The sequence below is a fragment of the Eptesicus fuscus genome, chromosome 20, assembly GCF_027574615.1.
Source record: "Eptesicus fuscus isolate TK198812 chromosome 20, DD_ASM_mEF_20220401, whole genome shotgun sequence".
Taxonomy (NCBI): Eukaryota; Metazoa; Chordata; class Mammalia; order Chiroptera; family Vespertilionidae; genus Eptesicus; species Eptesicus fuscus.
Window position 1 is genome coordinate 43,285,445 of NC_072492.1, and position 20,241 is coordinate 43,305,685.

A 20,241-nucleotide genomic window follows, 5' to 3' on the forward strand; every position below is an offset into this window, starting at 1 on the left:
GCTGGTTTATAGATTGACACTCATCCACTGAGCCACACCAGCTGGGCAACCTCAGCATTATTGACATTTTAGCCTGGATAATTCTTTGTTGTGGGGAGGGGGCTGTCCTATGTGTTATAGAATGTTTAGCAGCATCCTGTTTTCTGTTCACTAGATGCCAGTAGCATCCCTCATTGGTATCAATCAAAACTGTCTGTAGCCAAAACCGGTTTGGCTCAGTGGATAGAGCGTCAGCCTGCGGACTGAAAGGTCCCAGGTTCGATTCCGGTCAAGGGCATGTACCTTGGTTGCGGGCACATCCCCAGTAGGGGGTGTGCAGGAGGCAGCTGATTGATGTTTCTCTCTCATCGATGTTTCTAGCTCTCTATCCCTCTCCCTTCCTCTCTGTAAAAAAATCAATAAAATATATATATATAAAAAAAAACTGTCTGTAGACATTGCTAATTGTCTCCTGGGGGACAAAAATCACCCAGCTGAGAACCACTGTTACAGAACAACTAGAGGCCCGGTGCATGAAATTTGTGCACGGGGCGGGGCGGGGGGGGGTGTCTTCCCTCAGCACAGCCTGCACCCTCTCGCAGTCCGGGAACCCTCGTTCCTTACCGCCCACCTGCTCGCTGCTCTTTACTGCTTGGCTCGCTGCTCCTTAGCGCTGCTGCGGAGGCAGGAGAGGCTCCCGCCACCGCTGCTGCACTCGGCAGTCGTGAATCTGGCTTTTGGCTGAGTGGCGCTCCCCCTACGGGAGCACACTGACCACCAGGGGGCAGCTCCTGCATTGAGCGTCTGCCCCCTGGTGGTCAGTGTGCATCATAGTGACCGGTCGTTCTGGTTGTTACGCTGTAAAGGTCGCTCAAGCTTATATTATATAGATAGATGCTTTGGCATCTGATGGGTGCTCAATAAATATTTATTGGATGGTAGGTGAATTCATGAATGAATGAATTCAGGAAGTTAACAAATTTTAGAACACTGAGCTGTGTGCATAGCCTCATATTTCTCTAGATACCGATTCTTCTGTCTTTTCTGTTTCTGACACATTGAGCCACTACACACCTATTAGAATGGCCAAAATCTAAAACACTGACAACACCAAATACTGACAAGAATGTGGAGCAGCAGGAACTCTTCATTGTTCTTGGGAATGCAGAATGGTACAGCCACTTTGGAAGGCAGTTTGGCAGTTTATTACCCTGTGATCCAGCAATCATGCTCCTAAGTATTTACTCAAATGAGTTGAAAACTTATGTCCACACAAGTATGTTTATAGCTGCTTTATTCATAATTGCTAAAATTGGAAGCAACCAAAATATCCTTCAGTAGGTGAATGGATAAATAAATTGTGGTACACCCAGACAGTGGAATATTACTCAGCGCTAAAAACAAATCAGCTATCCAGTCCTGAAAATACATGGAAGAAACTTAAATGCCTAAGTAAAGGAAGCCAATCTGAAAAGGCTACCTATTATGATTCCAACTATATGACATTTTGGAAAAGGCAATTCTATAGAGACAATAGATACGTGGTTGCCAGAGGAATAGATAGATCACATTATTTTAGGGCAGTGAAACTCTTCTGTATGATACTACAGTGGTGGGTAGTTGTCATTGTACATTTGTCACAACCCATAGAATGTACACCAGGAGTGGACTCCAATGTGAACTATGTACGTTGGGTGATAATGAGGTGTCAATATAGATTCTATTGTAACAAAGGGACCACTGCAAGGTGTAGATAGTTGGGGAGGCTTGTGTGTGTGTTGGGTGGCAGGGGGAGGGTACAGGGGTATATGAGTGCTGTTTGTACTTTCTGTTCAGTTTTGCTTTGAACCTAAAAAAATAAAATTTATTATAAAAATATTAAAAACAAAAAGAATAATAGGCATCAGAGACTGTATGCGCCTTACAAAACCTAAAATATTTATTATCTGGCCTTTTATAGAAAAAGTTGACCAAGCCCTGGACTATATCACAGTGGAACTAGTAAATGAGGTGCTTAGTTTCCCTGATGTCAGGCCCATTCCCCTCGTTCTCTTGGTACTCAGTGTCTGTAATGGCAAAGTTCTCATGAATTTTTATTTAATTTGCAGGTATATGAGTGACCTAAAGCTGCAAATTAAAACGGAGAGAGAGCAGTGTCAACTGCGAGCTGGGCAAGGATGCCAATTCCTCCTCCCCCTCCACCCCCTCCTGGTCCTCCTCCACCTCCCACTTTTAATCAGGTGGGTAATCCTTCCACTCAGCTATCTCAAAACCTTAATGGATATTTAAGGCTTCCTGGTATAAGCCATACCTTACTCTCAAAGACTTGTGGTGCAGGAAGATGGAGAATAAACAAGTCAAGTCTTATCAATTAGTTCTGATTTTTGAGAAGTCTTCTGAGGACCATAATAGCTTCTTGTTTTCTTGTCCTGGGTCAGTCTAAGTGGATATTTGGACAGGTGGCATCAGAGTAGGAACTGATGTTTCCCTCCTAAAACTTAGTTCTTAAAGGTCAGTACATCATTTCTTTGGCATCTTTGAGAAAAGGAGTAGCAATTTCTGGTGGATGATTCTTTGCTACCATTTCATCTTCTCCAAATCAGTTCATTTTAAAACCAAATCCATCAAGTCTAACACCCCATCAAGAAAGAAAGGAGTTTATGGAATGTATTAGCGAGAAGACTTAAGTGTCAGTAATGAGATGTTTAAAACCAGTGGAGCAGGGAGAGGCGGAGAAGCCCTCAGGGCTGATCGGGGTGGCAGCCGGGTACCCGCAGCGGGTGTGAGTGGCAGCTCCAGTGCCGGCTGCGGGTGCGAGTGGGGCTGGTGCTGGCAGCAGGTGTGAGAAGTGGCTGCCAGCCCCAATCGCCCTTCAGGAGCTGGGGGAGGTGGAGAAGCCTTGAGGGGCGATCAGGGCCAGCAGCCACCGCTTGCACCCACTGATGCTTGCACCCACTGACGGCGTCAAGTGATCGGGGCCAGCAGCGGCACCCCGGTGGGACTGCAGCACACGGGAGCAAAGAATTTTCAGTAACCACCAGAGGCTCGCCCCTGGTCTGGCCCCCTCTCCTCCCGCCCCCACCATTCTGCTCTACCATCCCACCGCTGCTGATGCCCGCCATGTTCCGTGCTCTGTCATCTGCTGCTGATGCCCGCCATGTTCCATGCTCTGTCATCTGCTGCTGATGCCCGCCATGTTTTGCGCACGCCCCCTGGTGGTCAGTGCACGTCGTAGTGACCGGTTGTTCGGTTGTTCCGCCATTCAGTCTATTTGCATACTAGCTTTTTATTATATAGGAGATTATGGGAAAACTAGAAAATACAGATAAACATAAATAATTCTTACCAGAAGTTAACTTTTGCTAGTATCAGTGTGTATCCTTCCAGAAATTTGCTGTGTGTGAAATGAAATCTAGCTACTATGCATTGAACTTTTTTGTTTTGTTTTGTTTTGTTAATCCTCACCTGAGATATTTTTCCATTGACTTTTAGAGTGGTAGGGAGGGGAGAGACAGAGAGAGAGAAACATTGATGTGAGAGAGACACATCAACTGGTTGCCTCCCATAAGCTCCCTGACCAGGGCTGGGGATCTGAGAACAAGTCTACAACCAAGGTACGTGCCCTCGACCCTTTAGTCCAAGGACCTACGCTCTATCCACTGAGCAAAACCAACTAAGGCCATTGAGCTTTTATTATACACCAGACACTGCTAGGCTCTTGAAAAGTATTGTCATTTCTAAAAACTACCTTATGAGATAAGTTCTTAGGTTAATATAGAAGAGAACACTGGAATCACCCTATATATATTGTTTTATACTGTTTTGTACTTGATTGTGGTAAACATTTACTATCATGAAAAGATATTTACTTCTTTAAGAGCTTATCTGGCATCCCATTGTATGGTTATCATAGTTCTTTTTGGTTTAACTTCTAGATTATTTTCAGTTTTGTGCTATTATAAACTGTGTTTTTGCTATAGTATTAACATGTTTGTGCACTTAATCAATTGTTTTCTTTTTTAAAAAAATATATTTTATTGATTTTTTTACAGAGAGGAATGGAGAGAGAGAGAGAGAGTTAGAAACATCGATGAGAGAGAAACATCGATCAGCTGCCTCTTGCACGCCCCCTACTGGGGATGTGCCTGCAACCAAGATACATGCCCTTGACCGAAATCGAACCTGGGACCTTTCAGTCCGCAGGCTGACGCTCTATCCACTGAGCCAAACCGGTTTTGGCTCAATTGTTTTCTTAAAGTCATTTCCTAGAAGTAGAATTCCTGTGCTAGACTTTTAAAAGGTGTTTAACACACAAACCACTTTCTAGAAAGATCATACCAATTTATCTAACTGCAGGTAGTACAAAAGAGTGCCTGTTTCCCTGAATCCTTATGACCACCATTGGGCAGTTAGTTATACTACACATTTTTTGAACATTTGCCAGGTGCCAGGCACTGTACATCATTGCTCACTGTGGTTCCTGCCTTCAAAAAACTAGCATTTTTTTGTTTGTTTGTTAATCCTCACCCAAGGATATTTTTCCATTGATTTTTTTAGAGAGTGGAAAGGAGAGGGAGAGACAGAGAGAAACATCATTGTGAGAGAGACACATTGTTTGGTTGCCTCCTGCATGCACCTCAATCAGGGCCAGGGAACCTGCAACCAAGGTATGTGCCCTTGACTAGAATCGAACCCAGGATCCTTCAGTCCTCAGGCTGACATTCTATCCACTGAGCCAAACCGGCTAGGGCAAAGCTAGCATCCTTTTTAGTTACAATTTTAACCTTCACCAATGTCATAGGTAGATAATGATAATGTGTTTTACCTTGTACTTTTTTATTGTTGTTGGTTGTTGTTGTTTTTTCATTTTTGCTGGCTTTTTTATTTCTTTTGTTTTAAATATATTTTTATTGATTTCAGAGAGGAAGGGAGAGGGAGAGAGAGATAGAAACATCAATGATGAGAGAGATCATTGACCGGCTGCTTCTTGCAAGCTCCTCACTGGGGATTGAGCCAGCAACCCAGGCATGTGCCCTGACTGGGAATCGAGCTGTGATCTCCTGGTTCATAGGTCGACACTCAACCATGGAGCCATACCAGCTGGGTTCTTTGATTTCTTTTACATAGTGTTGTTCATATTCTTTGTTTATTATCCTGTTGATTCCTAAGTCATCTTTTTATGTTAATGCTCTATAGATTTAGGACACTATCTTTGTGTCTATCATATGTTACATTTGTCACAGATGATTTTTCCTTCCAGTATATCACCTGTTTATTTGCTTATATTCCTAATAAGTAATTTGTAGTAAACAAATCTGTTGATCTTTTCCTGTATTATTTATTTATTTATTTTTCTTTTCTTTTCCTGTGTTTTAGTTGTCATGTTTAGACTGTTCTTCCCTTAGCAATTTTTTTAATATAGTACTTCTGTAGTTTTTACACTTAAATATTATAATTCAGCTAGAATTGTTTGAGAATAAGCTGTGAGGTAGGAATGTATTTAACTTTATTTTTCCCCCCAAAATTACCAGTTGTTATTAACATCTTGTATTTAATAATCTATTCTTTTGGTTATTTCTTATATAGACCTGGGCCATTTATCTTGCTGCCTCTCCCTGTGCTCCTGTTGTAGTTCATCATAGCCTGTTTCAACATTTAAATGAGATAATGAAAGTAACGTGCTTAGCACAATACCTAAAGCCTGGCAGGGGTTCAGTAGATGTTTGCTTGATGATGCTGATACATCTAAAGCATCTAACACACAAGCCTAGTGCATTAGGTATTCAGTAAGTATTAGTTGCAGGCCTCCAGTCAGAGACATCTGAATAAGAGGTACAATAGGAGCAAAAGGACTAACAAGAATGGTAATGTACATTACCATTGCGTGAGGTGTGGCATATATATCTGATTAAGTTAGATAGGTGTCACATGGAACCCTCAGTTCGGCTTAAGGCATTATCCCAAGCTTGTGATGAAGGGGACTGTTTATGGTGAACTTCTTATCTATTCCTCTTCCTCTAGGGAAACACAGAGCAGATCAAGCTGAGTAGAGATGAGCAGCGGGGTCGAGGCGCCCTCCTACAGGACATCTGCAAAGGGACCAAGCTGAAGAAGGTGACCAACATTAATGATCGGAGCGCTCCCGTCATTGAGAGTGAGTCTAAGCCTAGGACTGATTTGGAAACTTGGCGGGGCTGTCATTTTTTTGCTGGGTCTTGAGTGGGCGAGTTTTTTCCTGGGATGTCCCTTGAGTGTCTTCCCGTCCCTTAGGAACATCTTTTTGACTTTTGGGAAGCATTCTCAGTAAGACTTCCATCTCCTACTCTCACTAGTGCTGCTTATGCTTGTTAGGGCACATCCTTGGCTGTTCTCTGAGGAGACAGGTCCCTTTGTTACAGGCCTAAAAACCGCTCAGCTGAAGCCAATGATGATTTCATAATTGCTGCAAGTGTCCATTCTGAAAGGCCACTGGAGAGTTTGTTCACACCTGTGTTCCTGGCCATTAGACCCCTTATAATCCCAGACTATGAGAGCAGAGCCCAAAGAACTCTGTTGAACATGTCTTTATCCAGGTTATCCCTCCGGCCCAACCAAATAAGGGAAGGTTGGCTCCTTGTTCCTTTCGTTTTTCTTTCATCAGAGCAAAGACTTGCGTCCCTTCATGAAGCTGTGGAGCAGAGAGGCTTCACTTTTATTTTTTTAATGGAAAGGCAAAAGCAAGATTGGTTTGTTTGCAAATTAGAACCCAAATAGAGGAGGAGTTTCTCCTCAGGATTAACTTGGTCACCAGCTTGGAGCATATGAAATGACAGCTCTAATGGTATGCTTTCCAGAACCCAAAGGAAGCGGTGGTGGTTATGGCTCCGGAGCAGGTGCCCTGCAGCCCAAGGGAGGTCTCTTCCAAGGAGGAGTGCCGAAGCTCCGCCCTGTGGGAGCTAAGGACGTTTCAGGTATCTGATAAGTACTTTCTTACAATATTTCCCAAGTGCATTCATTTCCTTCTGGTCCCAGGTGGTTCATCTGGGGTTGAGGAATGTGGTAGAGGTGGGAGGAAGGAAAGGGAGCAGAAGTGGAGTTACAGAGTATATTAAAGCAAAGGCATTACATAAAAATGTATTCAACTTATATCAGCAATATTTTTTAATGGGCCAGATTAAAACCCAGTACTATACAAATACTTCCCCTGCTGCTGTGCAAGGAAATGAGGCTGGGTGACTTAGAGATACTAAGCAACAGATCTCTAGCTCTATTGACCCAGCGTGCTGTCTGGTCTGTTTGTAGAGAACCTAGCTGGTAAGCCAGCCCTGCACGTTCCCAGTTCTCGAGCTGCTGCCCCAAGGCCTCCGGTGTCTACAGCCAGTGGGCGCCCTCAAGATGATACAGACAGCGGCCGAGCCTCACTCCCAGAACTGCCCCGGATGCAGAGACCTTCATTACCGGACCTCTCTCGGCCTATCACCACCAGCAGTACGGGCATGAAGCACAGCTCCTCTGCCCCTCCTCCGCCACCACCAGGGCGGCGTGCCAACGCACCCCCTACACCTCTGCCTATGCACAGCAACAAAGCCCCAGCCTACAACAGAGAGAAACCCTTGCCACCCACGCCCGGACAAAGGCTTCACCCTAGTCGAGATGGACCTCCTGCTCCACCCCCTGTCAAACCACCTCCTTCCCCTGTGAATATCAGAACGGGACCAAGTGGCCAGTCTCTGGCTCCTCCTCCGCCGCCTTACCGTCAGCCTCCAGGGGTCCCCAATGGACCCTCTAGTCCCACTAATGAGTCGGCCCCTGAGCTGCCACAGAGACACAATTCTTTGCATAGGAAGACACCAGGGCCTGTCAGAGGCCTAGCACCTCCTCCACCTACTTCAGTCTCTCCTTCTTTACAGAGTAATAGGCCACCTCCCCCAGCCCGAGAGCCTCCCAGTCGGGGAGCAGGTAAGTGCCTGCAAACACCTTTCTTTTTCCTAACACACTGGGAGTTGAGCTTCTCTTTTCTCTTCACTCTTTCCCCCAGAGCTCTCCTTTAGTGATTGAAGATAAGAATTCACTTACTCATTCAACAGGTTTATTGAATGCCTTTTTGTGAGTCAGACTTTATTGTTAGGGAAGCAGCAATAAATAGAAAATGTAAAAAAAAATCCTGTTCTACGATATAGTCAAATAAATTAGTAAAATATATTTAAGCCCTAGCCGGTTTGGCTCAATGGGTAGAGTGTCATCCTGTGGACCGAAAGATCCCAGGTTCAGTTCCAGTCAAGGGCATATGCCCGGTTGTGGGCTCCATCCCCAGGAGGGGGTGTGCAGGAGGCAGCCAATCAATGATTCTCTCTCATCATTGATGTTTCTATCTCTCTCCCCCTCTCCCTTCATCTATGAAATCAATAAAAATATATTAAAAAATATATATATTTATTTTAAAATATATATATTAGTCTGTAAATACATAGTATGTAGGTGCTTTAGAGAAATACAAAGCAGAGAAGGGGGATAGGATAAACGGGTGGGGTAGGGTGATGATATTTCCAATTGCAGGGGTGGGGATGAGGTTAGGGTCAGGGAAGGCCTTACTAATAAAGCAACAATTTGGTAAAGACTGAAGACAGTATGGGAATAAGCTAAGCAGGCACTGAGAACAGCAAATGCAAAGACCTTGAGACAGGACTAGAATGAGTGAGGAGAAGAGTGGCAGAACATAGGATCAGAAAGCTAGATTTGCATGGGAGAACATTGTAAGACTTTGTAAAGACTTAGGGTTTTACTTTGTTTAATATTGGAAGCCACTGGAGGGGTTGGAACAGAGAAGTAGCATATATTTACCTTTAAAAAGGACAGCTTAGTCAAGCTGGTGTGGTTCAGTGGTTGAGCATTGACCTGTGAACCAGGAGCAGTCATGGTTTGTTTCCCGGTCAGGGCACATGCCCGGGTTGTGCTTGATCCCCAGTGGGCAGAAGGCAGCCAATAAATTATTCTCTCTCATCATTGAATTTCTATCCCTCTCTTCCCTCTCCCTTCCTCACTCTGAAGTCAATAAAAACATACGTTAAAAAAAATAAAAATAGCAGCTTTTATGTTGAGAACAGACTGCAGGAAGAAGGTGGCAAAAAGATGCCACTTATGAAGCTATTGCAAGAAACTGGGCAGGTGGGTAGGACCACAGCGGGTTTGGAGGAAGATACTCGGTTTTGGACAACTCAAGTTTGAGATGCCTGTTAGACTTTCAAGAGGAAATAATTGGTGATTGGCTATCAACTTAGAAGTTCAGGGGAGAGGTCTAGGCTAGAGAGAGAAATTTGAACGATATTGAAAACAACTGAGTGAGATCACCCAGGGAGAGAGTATAGAGAAGAGGTCTAAGCCTGGGGGCCCTCCTAGATTAGAGGTCAGAGAGATAAAGACTGCCAAGCAGGGCAAGCTGCGAAAGATCCTCTAGTGAGGAAGGAAGGAGGGAAAGGAAGAAAGAGTGATGGAGAAATTCCAAGACTGAGTGAGCCAAAATTCCTGGATATGAGAAAGCCCCAGACAGCTGTCCTGGTCTCCCTCACTGTGTGCTTTCATGCTATTTTGTAAAGAGAATACACAATCTCATCTACCTCTTCTAGGGTTGTGTCCAATGCTACAGCTAGGTCAGTTAAGTTGAAGCCCGAGATGACATTGGTCCCAACAATATGGGAGTCATTTTGGGGGACTCCAAACAACATGGGATCTTTTTGGGTATTAGTGGAGTGGTGGAGGGAAGGTGAAAGTAAAAGTCTAATTGGAATGAGTTCACAAATGCAGGAATGAGAGAGGACTTGGAGATAAAAATATGGAAATCCCTTAAGGGAGTTGGGGGGCATCGACCTATGAACCAGGAGGTCATGGTTTGTTTCCAGGTCAGGGCACATGCCCGGGTTGTGGGCTCGATCCCCAGTGGCGGGGGGAGGGTGTATGTGTGTGCAGGAGGCAGCTGATCAATGATTCTCTTTCATCATTGATGTTTCTATCTTTCTCTCCCTCTCCCTTCCTCTCTGAAATCAATAAAAATATATATTTTTAAAAAGTGACATCCCTATAAGTGCTTTGGGAGACCAAAGAAGGAGGAGTTCGGAATAGAGTAGATTGCTTTGGGAAAGCCTTGAGAAGATGAAACTGGAGTTGAACCTTAAAGGAGAGCTAGGGTTTGGTAGTAAGGGGAGAGGGATGGCATTCCCGAGTGTTGTGGAGGAGTCACAAGAGCAAAGCATAGGTAATTTGGTGTGTTCAGCAAAGGTTGATTGAATGCCTGCCATCTGCTGTACATTTGGTTGTGGTTGGGTACTTAGATGAATGGACAATGCTCTGACTTTAATGAACATACAGTATATCAGGAGGTGGCACATCTAATGAATAAGTATAGTACAATATAGTAGAATGGTTGAGATACAGAGGTGGGAGTGCAGATGAGGGGTACCTAACCCAGCTTAGGAATCAAGAAAGGAAGAGGAGAACTGGCTGGCATTGCTCAATGGTTAGAGCATTGGCCCGCATACCACAAGGTTGTGGGTTTGATTCCAGGTCAGGGGCACATACCTGTGTCCGAGTGCCTGCAGGAGGGAGGCAACCAGTGGATGTGTCTCTCTCACATCAGTGTTTCACTTTCTCTCTCTCTGCCTCACTCCCTTCCACTCTGAAAAGCAATGAAAAAAACATCCTCGGATGAGGATTAACCAATAAAAAAAAAAGGAAGAGTACCAGGTGAGATCAGACTCACTGAGGTAAAGGGTTACTGTATAAAAAAGGAGGATAATTGGGGGAAACCCAATCGGATTGAAACTTTATGATGTAGGAACTGCAAAGCTCTTGAAAAAGTTTGAGCCAAGTTGGGGAGATGAGTGAGTTGATGGTGCACACAGTGGATTGGTATAAAAGATTAGAAGCAAAAAGAACATTTGGGAGGCTTTTTGTAGTAGAACAGACTAAGTATGAGACAGTCCTGAATTAGAATTGTGGAGGAAGACATGGAAAAGCAGGACAAAAATCAAGAATACAGAGAGTTCTTAACTGACTTGTCATGGGAAATGAAAAAGAGTCACACATTTATTCTGAACTTTGGTAGAGCAGGGATGGGAGGAAGGTGAATATGATATTTAACATGGTGCTCAGAGGCTCACACAGCCTCTACAGCCAAACCTAACTGCATTGGATTTTAATTGCAGCTCCTCCACCCCCGCCACCCATGATCCGAAATGGTGCCAGGGATGCTCCCCCTCCCCCACCACCATACCGACACGGGTCAGAACCTCTGAGCCGAGGAAAGCCCCCACCTCCGCCCTCAAGGACGCCAGCTGGGCCACCACCTCCTCCTCCTCCACCCTTGAGGAATGGCCACAGAGATTCTATTACCACTGTTCGATCTTTCTTGGGTGAGTAGCTAGCTGTTGTAGTCTCATAGTTCCTGTGGTGACTTACTAATTCCAGTAGAATGGGAATGGTCACTTATATCTGTTGTTCACAGCAGTTCCTCTCCTGACTTTACATCTGACTTCTAATCCCTATCCATTGATGTTCCTTCCCTTTTGTAAATTCTAAGCATGGGTTGCTTTGGGATAGATTGAAGTAAAATCAGCAGGTGTCATGCTAACTCTAAAGCCATTCTCTTGCTCCCTAAGGATCATTAGCTGTGGTTACCTTTAAGTCAGAGACTTCATCTTCTTCAGGATTACTCAGACAGGAAGTGAGTATTCCCCTAGGAAGGAGAGCTCCTTTCTGGCCCTTTAAAAACAAAATAAACTTTCTTTCCAACTTGGGCCTGGCATAATGGCTCCCACAAAGAAGGGTGGCAAGAAGAGGGCCCCTCTGCCATCAGAGAGTTAGTGACCATCAGCATTCACAAGCACATCCATGAAGTGAGTTTCAAGAAGCACTCGAAGAGATGCAAAAATTTGCCATGAAGGAGATGGGAACTCCGGATGTACACAGTGACACCAGACTCAACAAAGCTGTCTGGGCCAAAGGAATAAGGAATGTCCCATACCATAGTGAGGATGAAGATTCACCAAGCAGTCTCTGTATGTTGGTTACCTACATACCACTTTTAAAAATCTACAGTTAATGTGCATGAGAACTAACTGCTGATTGTTGAAGAAAGTTATAAAACTGCCACACAAAAAACATCCCACTATGTAGAAAATATTTACCTAGTAATCCAAAGCCACTAACTAGCTGTGTTACTTTAAGGAAGTTGCTTCACGTCTCTGGGCCTCACTTCCCTTATCTGTGAAATGAGGAGGTTGACTAAATCAGGAGTGTGTCAGATGAACTTTTCCAAGGTTATCAATGAATCTTAGGCCCCACCTAAGATAATTTTTTTAACCTACCTCTCTAACTCGTATTTCTTCTCCTTAACTTCTTTAGTTATTTATTCTTAAAATCTTTATTGTTGAAAGTATTCAATATGTCCCCCTTAACCCCCATTGATCCCTTCTAGCCCGCCCCTCGCCTTCACCACCCTATTGTCTGTGTTCATGGGTTATCCAAAGGTATCATTAGACTCCTGGGAAGATCTGTACAATCCCTTTCAGACCTAACACTCTTGTCTACCCTTGCTCTCTAGTGTATTCTGACTAGACCAGCATTTTTGCTTCAAGTCCTTTGGAATGTCATCAAGCCACACCCATAGAGCATTTGAGCCTTCTTATAGAGGGGCCATGGAAAGTGGGCCCGGGGGCCGTGAGATGGCTATCCCAACTGTGTTGCAGAATTATATGAGGGTAACCTGGGCCAAAAGGGAATTATCTGGTCAGAACTCTCACTCGTTGGTGACAAATATTCCCATTTTAGGTTAATTTCTACCAATTCGTAGATTCAGTTCAGTTGGTATCCCATGGTGATAGTCTCTAAGGTAGCTGTGTTAAAGAATTATATTTTTTTCTCCTCCCATTCAAACAGCTGTGCTCCTTTCTTGTTACATGCCTGATTTTTGGTGGAAATACTTTTAAAAACCAGGTCAAGCCCTAGCCGGTTTGGGTCAGTGGATGGATCATCGACCTGGGGACTGAAGGGTCCCGGGTTCGATTCCAGTCAAGGGCACATACCTCGATTACAGGCTCCTCCCCGGCTGGGCCCGGCTGGAGACAACCAATCAACGTGTTTCTCTCACATCGATGGTTCTATCTTTCCCTCTCCCACTCTCTCTAAAAATAAATGGAAAAATATCCTCGAGTGAGGATTAACAAAACAAACAAACAAAAACAACCAGGCCAAAGACTAATCCCTTAATGTAGAGAGCCTTTGAGCACATCTGGGCATACAAGGCACATAGAGCGATGCTATTGCTGTCCTTAGAAACCTTGGTTTAGTGGGCAAGGCAGGCCCTCACGTACATCAGAATGAATGGAGACCAAAAAGGGGAGGGTCAGAAGTGGTACAGAGGGTCAGAAGTGGCACAAAGAAGGGTCAGAAGGGTGAAATGAATTAATATTCTGTTTCTTTTGTAGATGATTTTGAGTCAAAGTATTCTTTCCATCCAGTAGAAGACTTTCCTGCTCCAGAAGAATATAAACACTTTCAGAGAGTATATCCCAGCAAAACAAACCGAGGTGAGACGAGTAGTCATGAAAGTTTTTTCATAATTGCATAAAAAATAGAATCAGTGTGCTTTTCTTAGAAATTTTCTTAAAATTTGTTTCTCCTCATCTCCATTTTCTTTAAAAACAAAAACGAAACCTAATCCCTCAGTGTTAAAGGTTAGCTTAGAGAGCCTGTCTCTCATTTTAGGAATGTTTGGGTTATTCAAGATCTGGTGGGTAGTCTTGTGTACGTGGTTTTTATTGTTAATGTTTTCCAGCTGCCCGTGGAGCCCCACCTCTGCCACCCATTCTCAGGTGAAGCCTGGGCGGGTCCTGTTCCTCAGGAAAAGGCTGGACCCTCTCCTCCTCTCAGATGGTCCCTCCCATTCCCCCGAAACCTGCATGAGAACTCCTCACGTGTTTCTCCAGTGCAACCAACCTCTAGACTCCAAGCGTCCGCCCAGCTCGCCTCCATCTATGCATCTCGTCTTCTGGACTTGGTGATTGGACTCTGTATTGACAGTAGGGTCTCAAACCCTGCGTCCATCCCTCCCTCTAGCAATCCCTGCTAGCCAGATGAGGAAACAGCTTCATGTCGCCTGCTTTCCTCGTGGGGAAAGGTGCCTTGTTGTGATGAATTAACTCATTGTTGGGGCAGGGCGGAGAATGGTACTCCTACCTCCTCCTACCCACTTTGGGGGAAGCTTGGCGGGTATATTTTATCATTTAGGAGGCTGACATGGCCAGGACTTGGGGGTTGGGGACATTTTTAGTGAAACAAGAAAGGAGTTTGCAGAGAAGTGATCTGTTTTAAAGGTCAAGTTTGAGAAAGGACAAGGGAATGGGTCTGCTTTATTTTCGGGGGTATTTTGGTTTTGCTCTTACCCTACCCCATACCCTCACTCCAGAGATAAGTTGGATATAAACACTAAATACTAATCAGTTGAACTAAACATCTAATAAAAAGGGAGGGTAAATAAACTGGCGAGCCTTTTAGTGTTAGTCAGTTTCTCTGCAGCAAAGGGACCTGGAGCCATTTGAGTCCTCTGGGACTCTCTTTCCCCCTCCTCCCCCCCATCTCCATTTCCTCAGGGTGCTGAGGCTGAGGGATGATGTTTCCTCCCACCACCACCCAGGCGCTCAAGAGGAAAGTCACTTTTGTTCATTCCACGTTCACAAACTCCAAAAACTTCTGGTGGGAGATAGGAAGATAGGGCTGGGGTCTTGGTCTTATGTAAGACCTTGCGTCCACCTCGGTCTTTTCTGGCTGGCCCTGAAGGACAGGGATCCACTCAGTCCTGTCCAGAAACTACACCCCTTGATGGGTACGCCATGGTGACAAAGAAGGGAAGGTGAAGCTTGTTGTAGAGTTCACAGCCCACTGACTGAAAAGGAGCTTCCTCTTCTTTTCTCTCCATCCTTGCCTTTCCAAGACGGCAGGGGTGAACAGCAGAGTAGAGAACAGTGAGGAGGCTCATGAGTCAAAGATTCCTCTGTGCCAAGAAGCACAAAGACTTTGGTGAGATGACTCTCAGCCCAGTTACCTTCTTTGGCAGCCAGCAATATGTTGTTTCTTCGTCTTCCAGGTCCTAGTTACAGAACAGCAGAATAGGGCTCCTGGGCTCCACACACAGGTGTTTGGTTTGCTGCTGCCAAGTGCAGAGGCTACTCAAAGCTTGAAGTAAGAGCAAGGAGGCCAAGGTGATTTTTTGGAATGGTTGGGGAAAGTCTGTTAAAAAATTACATCACAGGCTTGAACTATTTTAGGGACCTTTCCAGCCTATTGGATCATAGACTGAGGATCTGTGCGTGGTGCCGGATGAAACCCAAGTCTTCCCAGTGCCAGAAGAGAGAGGGCTCAACTTGGGTTATTTGTATGGGTTCTGCTATCCTTGATCATCTCCTGGACCATATTGACAAACAGTGATTAGGTCTGTCATCTCACTTCTCTAATCATTATCATTATTTTCAAACCTGTTAGTAGTTACCTCCCAGTAATGTCCCTGGCATCCTGAAGTGAATAGAGCTGAGAGAGGGGACACTAATGGAGGGAGAACAAGAGTGGTTACTGCAGCAGAGTTCCAGGGTAGATGCTGATCAGTACTCAACTTGGACTGTGAAGTCTTCCCATTTATTTTTGAAATGGGAGTTGATGCCTTTTGTATAATGTTATAGAAATGTATTTTTTTCCCCTTTCCTCAAACATAGAACATCAAAATCAGTATCACAAGTAAAAGCCAAACCACAGCTTTTCATTGGGGCTGATATCTTCCTCCCCTTGACCTGCTGCTCAGATTCCCCAGCATTTGGACTGTGTCACGTGGGTATTGGTGTATTTTCATTTTCTTGGCCTCATGGGAAAAGGCCTCAGTCTAGATCTAGTTGGATGCATTTTCTTCAGCGCATGTTGGTGACACAGTACTTATTTAAATGTCTTTTGCCTTATCCATATTTGGTCCCTCTGTTAATAACAGATTTATCATGTATATTTACTATTGAAGAATGGGAATGTGATCCTCATAGTTATTGATCTATTTTGTATGTTGTAAAAAGCTTGTAATATAGATTGAAGGTGGGCTGGCTGCAAAAGCACTACAACTGCTCACCTTTTAAATGGCTTTTTATCTGCTTATGGGAATGTCGTCTCTTCCGAGGGAGATGGCTGGTCTCATGTTGAGGCTATTGCCCAGTCCCATTAACCCCCTTCTCCCCTCCCAGAAGGAGGAGACATTGCCCAACTAAGCAGGAAACTGTGTTAAAAGCCCTTGTGTGGGTTTGGCTTCATGATGTTTTTCTCTAGTGGGGAAAACTTAATACTATAGTTGTTTCTTACCGCCCTTTCTGGGAAGTAGGGCAGTGGCCTCCAGGTTTTTAAATGAGCTTAGATGCCCTCCTTCCCCCCTCTTCTCTGGTCACCAAACCTGGATCAAAGCATTTCGATATTCCAGGTGTGGTTTTCTCTGTCATGGGGATTTCCTCCAGCAACAGAGCCCTATTATTTTCCCAGCCTGGGTGCACAGAGAGAGGGTCGAGGGCTACCCCACCCAGTGGATGTGAAGCTGCTGTCTCCAGAAATTCATCCCAGGCCTCCCAGCTGGCAAAGGCAGAGACTAGCCACTGGCCATTGCACTGGGGGCACCCCCTCACCCCACAGTTTCCCAACTTGAAACCCAGATTTACCTCCAGGGAGAGGTGAGGAAAATTGTAAATAGACTTGCTACAGAGCAACTCAGGTTGCGGTGTGTTTTAATTCTCCTGGTCACTTGAAATAATCTGTAGGCTGAGTGCTTATGGAGTGGGGGAGAAGGGTGACTCCAGGGTCTGCTGCAAAGCTCTGGGGGTGGAGTATAGGGCATCTGAGGCCCTTTGATGGCACTACACTGAGCTGTCTGTCCTTCTGGAAACCCAACCTACAATCAACCACAGATCAAATTCTTCACATTCCAGTTGTAGTTTCTTTCCCTATTAAATCTCAGTCCCTGGCTATGTAGTTAGGGTAGCTTTCTGGGCCACCCTAAACTTAGGGAGTGGAAGGCATTACAACTCTGCCTTCAAGACTCATCAAAATGAAACTAAACTACAACCACCTTCAAAACATACAAAAAAAGAAAATAATAACTTTAACTGAAGGAAGGGTTTGGTTCCATTCGACTCCACGTTCATTGTGCCTTTACTTGTGTTAGATTTCTGTGCTTTCTTCCTCTCTCCCTCTTTGAAGCAATTAAAATCTTCCTTGATAACTGCTGTTTCCTTCTTTCTACTCTTGTTTCTAACATCAGTGGGTTCCCTACATGTCTTAAATCTCATTTTACTGATGGCAGAGGGGCCATGCCTACTTTTCTCACATCTATCTTTCGTCATTTCCCAACACTACCAGCATGGAAGTCAGTCAACACTGAATAAAAGACTAGAATGCATGTGTGAAGAGTGTGAGTGTGTATATGTGTGTCAGTTTTCTTTTTAAAAAATAATTTATTGTATGATTTATTTTGGAGTTGTATTCTGATTACAGTGCTCCCTCTCCCAATTAGCATTGATTTTTTTCCAACCCCCTCTAAAATGTATAATCTGGTCTCAGGTTGGATTCTTTGGTACATTTGTTTCTCCTGGATGCCGTGCAGTTTAATTAAATGTTGCTTACAAAACAACAACAACTGAGAACTGTGTACTCTTGTCTGGAATCCCGCCTCCTGTGGTGGCATAGAGAGGGGAGGAGACCTGTGACCTCATGTTCCAGATTGTGTGGTCGTTGACCCCAGGTCCTCTCCGGAAGTAGGTACACTGACTTGGGCAGAAGCATCTGCAGCTCCTTAAGGGTTTTCTGTCCTCCCCTCCTGTTATGTTTTGGAAAGCACAGTCTGGGTAGCCATACTGACTGGGTGGTTCTGATAGAGTTGGCCATTATTTATATTTGCCACCTAACTCCCTTTTGCTTATGATTTCAGGAAACCCAGGACGCCTCCTGGCCTTGTGTCCTTTCTTTGTATCCCTTGTGATTCTTTCTGCCTGTGTTGCACGCCAGATTCTCACACTGAGGCGTGGAAGCAAAGGTGGGGGCCGAGCCTGTAGATTGTGTGTGTGTGTCTGTTTTTATGTGGGTGTTGGCTGTTTTTCTTCACAACTGTTTAAGTTGAAATCTTAGCAGGCTTTCTTGAACTTTGACTTCAGGTGTAAAAATTAAACCAGACATTCTCTGCTTACTATGGTCAGCTGACATAATCACCACTGGATTATTGAGCTTAACTTGCACTCTCATCATGAGCAAAGGTCTTGCAATTGTTTCCCATACTGATTTCAGAATGGGTGTGTATATGAATCACTCTCACATACTTTAGATATCAAAATCGATGAGGCTCCTTTAATTTTCATCCATACTTGCCAAATTGGTCTAATTCCTGATTATTTGACCCATCGTTATTAATATGATTAATAAACTACCTATTTTGATTTGTTACTCTTGTAACTTTCAGTTGCCCTCAAATGGAGCTTGCCTAAATGACCCTCAACTTCCTAATGCTATAAGCTTTCTCCATCCTATTGGGATGGTACTGCTAATGTGTGTGTATGTGTGTGTATGTGTATATGTACTTGTACAACAGGATGCCGGACAGGTCCTTCCAGTGTGATCTGATTCCTTCCCTCATGATACTGTGTATGAATTAGTTGATAAGGGCAGTAGTTTGCCCAGTCTAATGACTACTGGGACACCGCTGCTCACTGTGAATGTGCCTCTTAAGTATTTCCTGCCCCAACCCAGCCACAAGCTGTGTGGCTCACTGTACAGAAAGCTGCTTGTCTCTGACTTCCTATTACTCTGCAGAGGTAAGAGAACTAAAATGTCAACCTCAGGATCCTGACTACCCTAGAGGATAACTGGAGGGGGAAATACTTCACCTTTGACATCACTGGAGCCCAGTCTGGATTGTATTTTACATATAATTGGATTATTCTCCACTTCTAGGTTTAGGTGTGTGAGATTTAAAGGACTATATGGTATCTTTCCACAAAAAATCTTCATGAGAAAGGTGATGCCTCACTTGGCAGGCATGCCCTTTCCATTCAGCAAGCATTTATTGCATACTTTACTCTGTGCCAGGCATCTGTAATATGAAGATGAAGAGGACAGGGCCTTTGCCTCCAGGGAGCTCAGAAACTAGTAGAAGACTTCAGGACAGCAACCAAGAGAAACCTCTGCAGGCTATTAAAAACGCTTCATGGGCCCGGCCAGAGTGGCTCAGTGGTTGAGTGTTGACCTATGAACCAGGAGGTCACAGTTCGATTCCCGATCAGGGCACATGCCTGGATTGTGGGCCCGATCCCCAGTGTGGGGCGTGCAGGAGGCAGCCAATCAATGACTCTCTCATCATTGATGTTTCTATCTCTACCTCTCCCCTCCTCTCTGAAATCAATAAAATATATATATATATTTTTAAAAAGCTTCATGGTAATTAGCCAGGGAAGGAAGATGGCGAGCAGTATTCCAGACAGGAAATAGCAAGGACAGAGGCACAGAAGCAAGAAACCGCATGGTGGTGTGTGCAGCATGCTACTGGAATATTGGAAAGGGAATGCCTCAAGTCGGTAAGCTTTTAGAGACCTTTCAATCTGACATCCTGTGATTCTCGGCCTGCTGCTACAGTGGTCATTCACTCCTGCAAGCTTTTTTATAGACCAGTGCTATCCTTCCTGAGGTTTTCAAGGCTCCACTATGTATGCTAAGTACTTACAGCTTCCTCTGCTCCCTCTCCCATGTAACGGAGGGAGGTTGTTCACTATCCCTTAAGGCTGGCTGGGCACATGTTACCATTTCAAGTTACTAAGGACAATTTTCAGGTGCCCAGTTATAAAAATAAATATGAGCAGTGAAGGTTGCTTTTTAGGTTCTATTGCCCTATTAAGATATCAAAAATATCATCTGGTCAAAAGCCTCCATTTTATTTTATTTCATTTTAAATATATTTTTATTAATTTCAGAGAGAAAGGGAGAGGGAGAGAGAAAAAAACATCAATGATGAGAGAATCTTTGATTGGCTGCCTCCTGCACGCCCCACACTGGGGATCGAGCCAGCAACTCAGGCCTGTGCCCTGACCAGGAATCGAACCGTGATCTCCTGGTTCATAGGTCCATGCTCAATCACTGAGTTATGCCAGTTGGGCAAAAAGTCTCCATTTTAGGCCCTTAATGGTTTGGTTTGGTGGATAGAGCCTCAGCCTGCTGACTGAAGGGTCCCAG

The 20,241-nt window shown here is 44.5% G+C and overlaps 1 protein-coding gene across 1 annotated transcript in view; it reads left to right on the plus strand.

Moving 5' to 3' along the window:
* Positions 1–15,953, plus strand: part of WIPF2 (WAS/WASL interacting protein family member 2) — a 30,958-nt gene extending 15,005 nt beyond the window's left edge. Inside the window, exons 2-8 of the mRNA XM_028152907.2 lie at positions 2,088–2,219; positions 6,001–6,133; positions 6,813–6,929; positions 7,261–7,917; positions 11,157–11,363; positions 13,437–13,538; positions 13,787–15,953. Of these exons, the coding sequence (XP_028008708.2) occupies positions 2,157–2,219; positions 6,001–6,133; positions 6,813–6,929; positions 7,261–7,917; positions 11,157–11,363; positions 13,437–13,538; positions 13,787–13,827 (1,320 nt within the window). The 5' untranslated portion in view covers positions 2,088–2,156 and the 3' untranslated portion in view covers positions 13,828–15,953. The remainder of the gene's footprint in view (positions 1–2,087; positions 2,220–6,000; positions 6,134–6,812; positions 6,930–7,260; positions 7,918–11,156; positions 11,364–13,436; positions 13,539–13,786) is intronic.
* Positions 15,954–20,241: the final 4,288 nt, after the last annotated feature.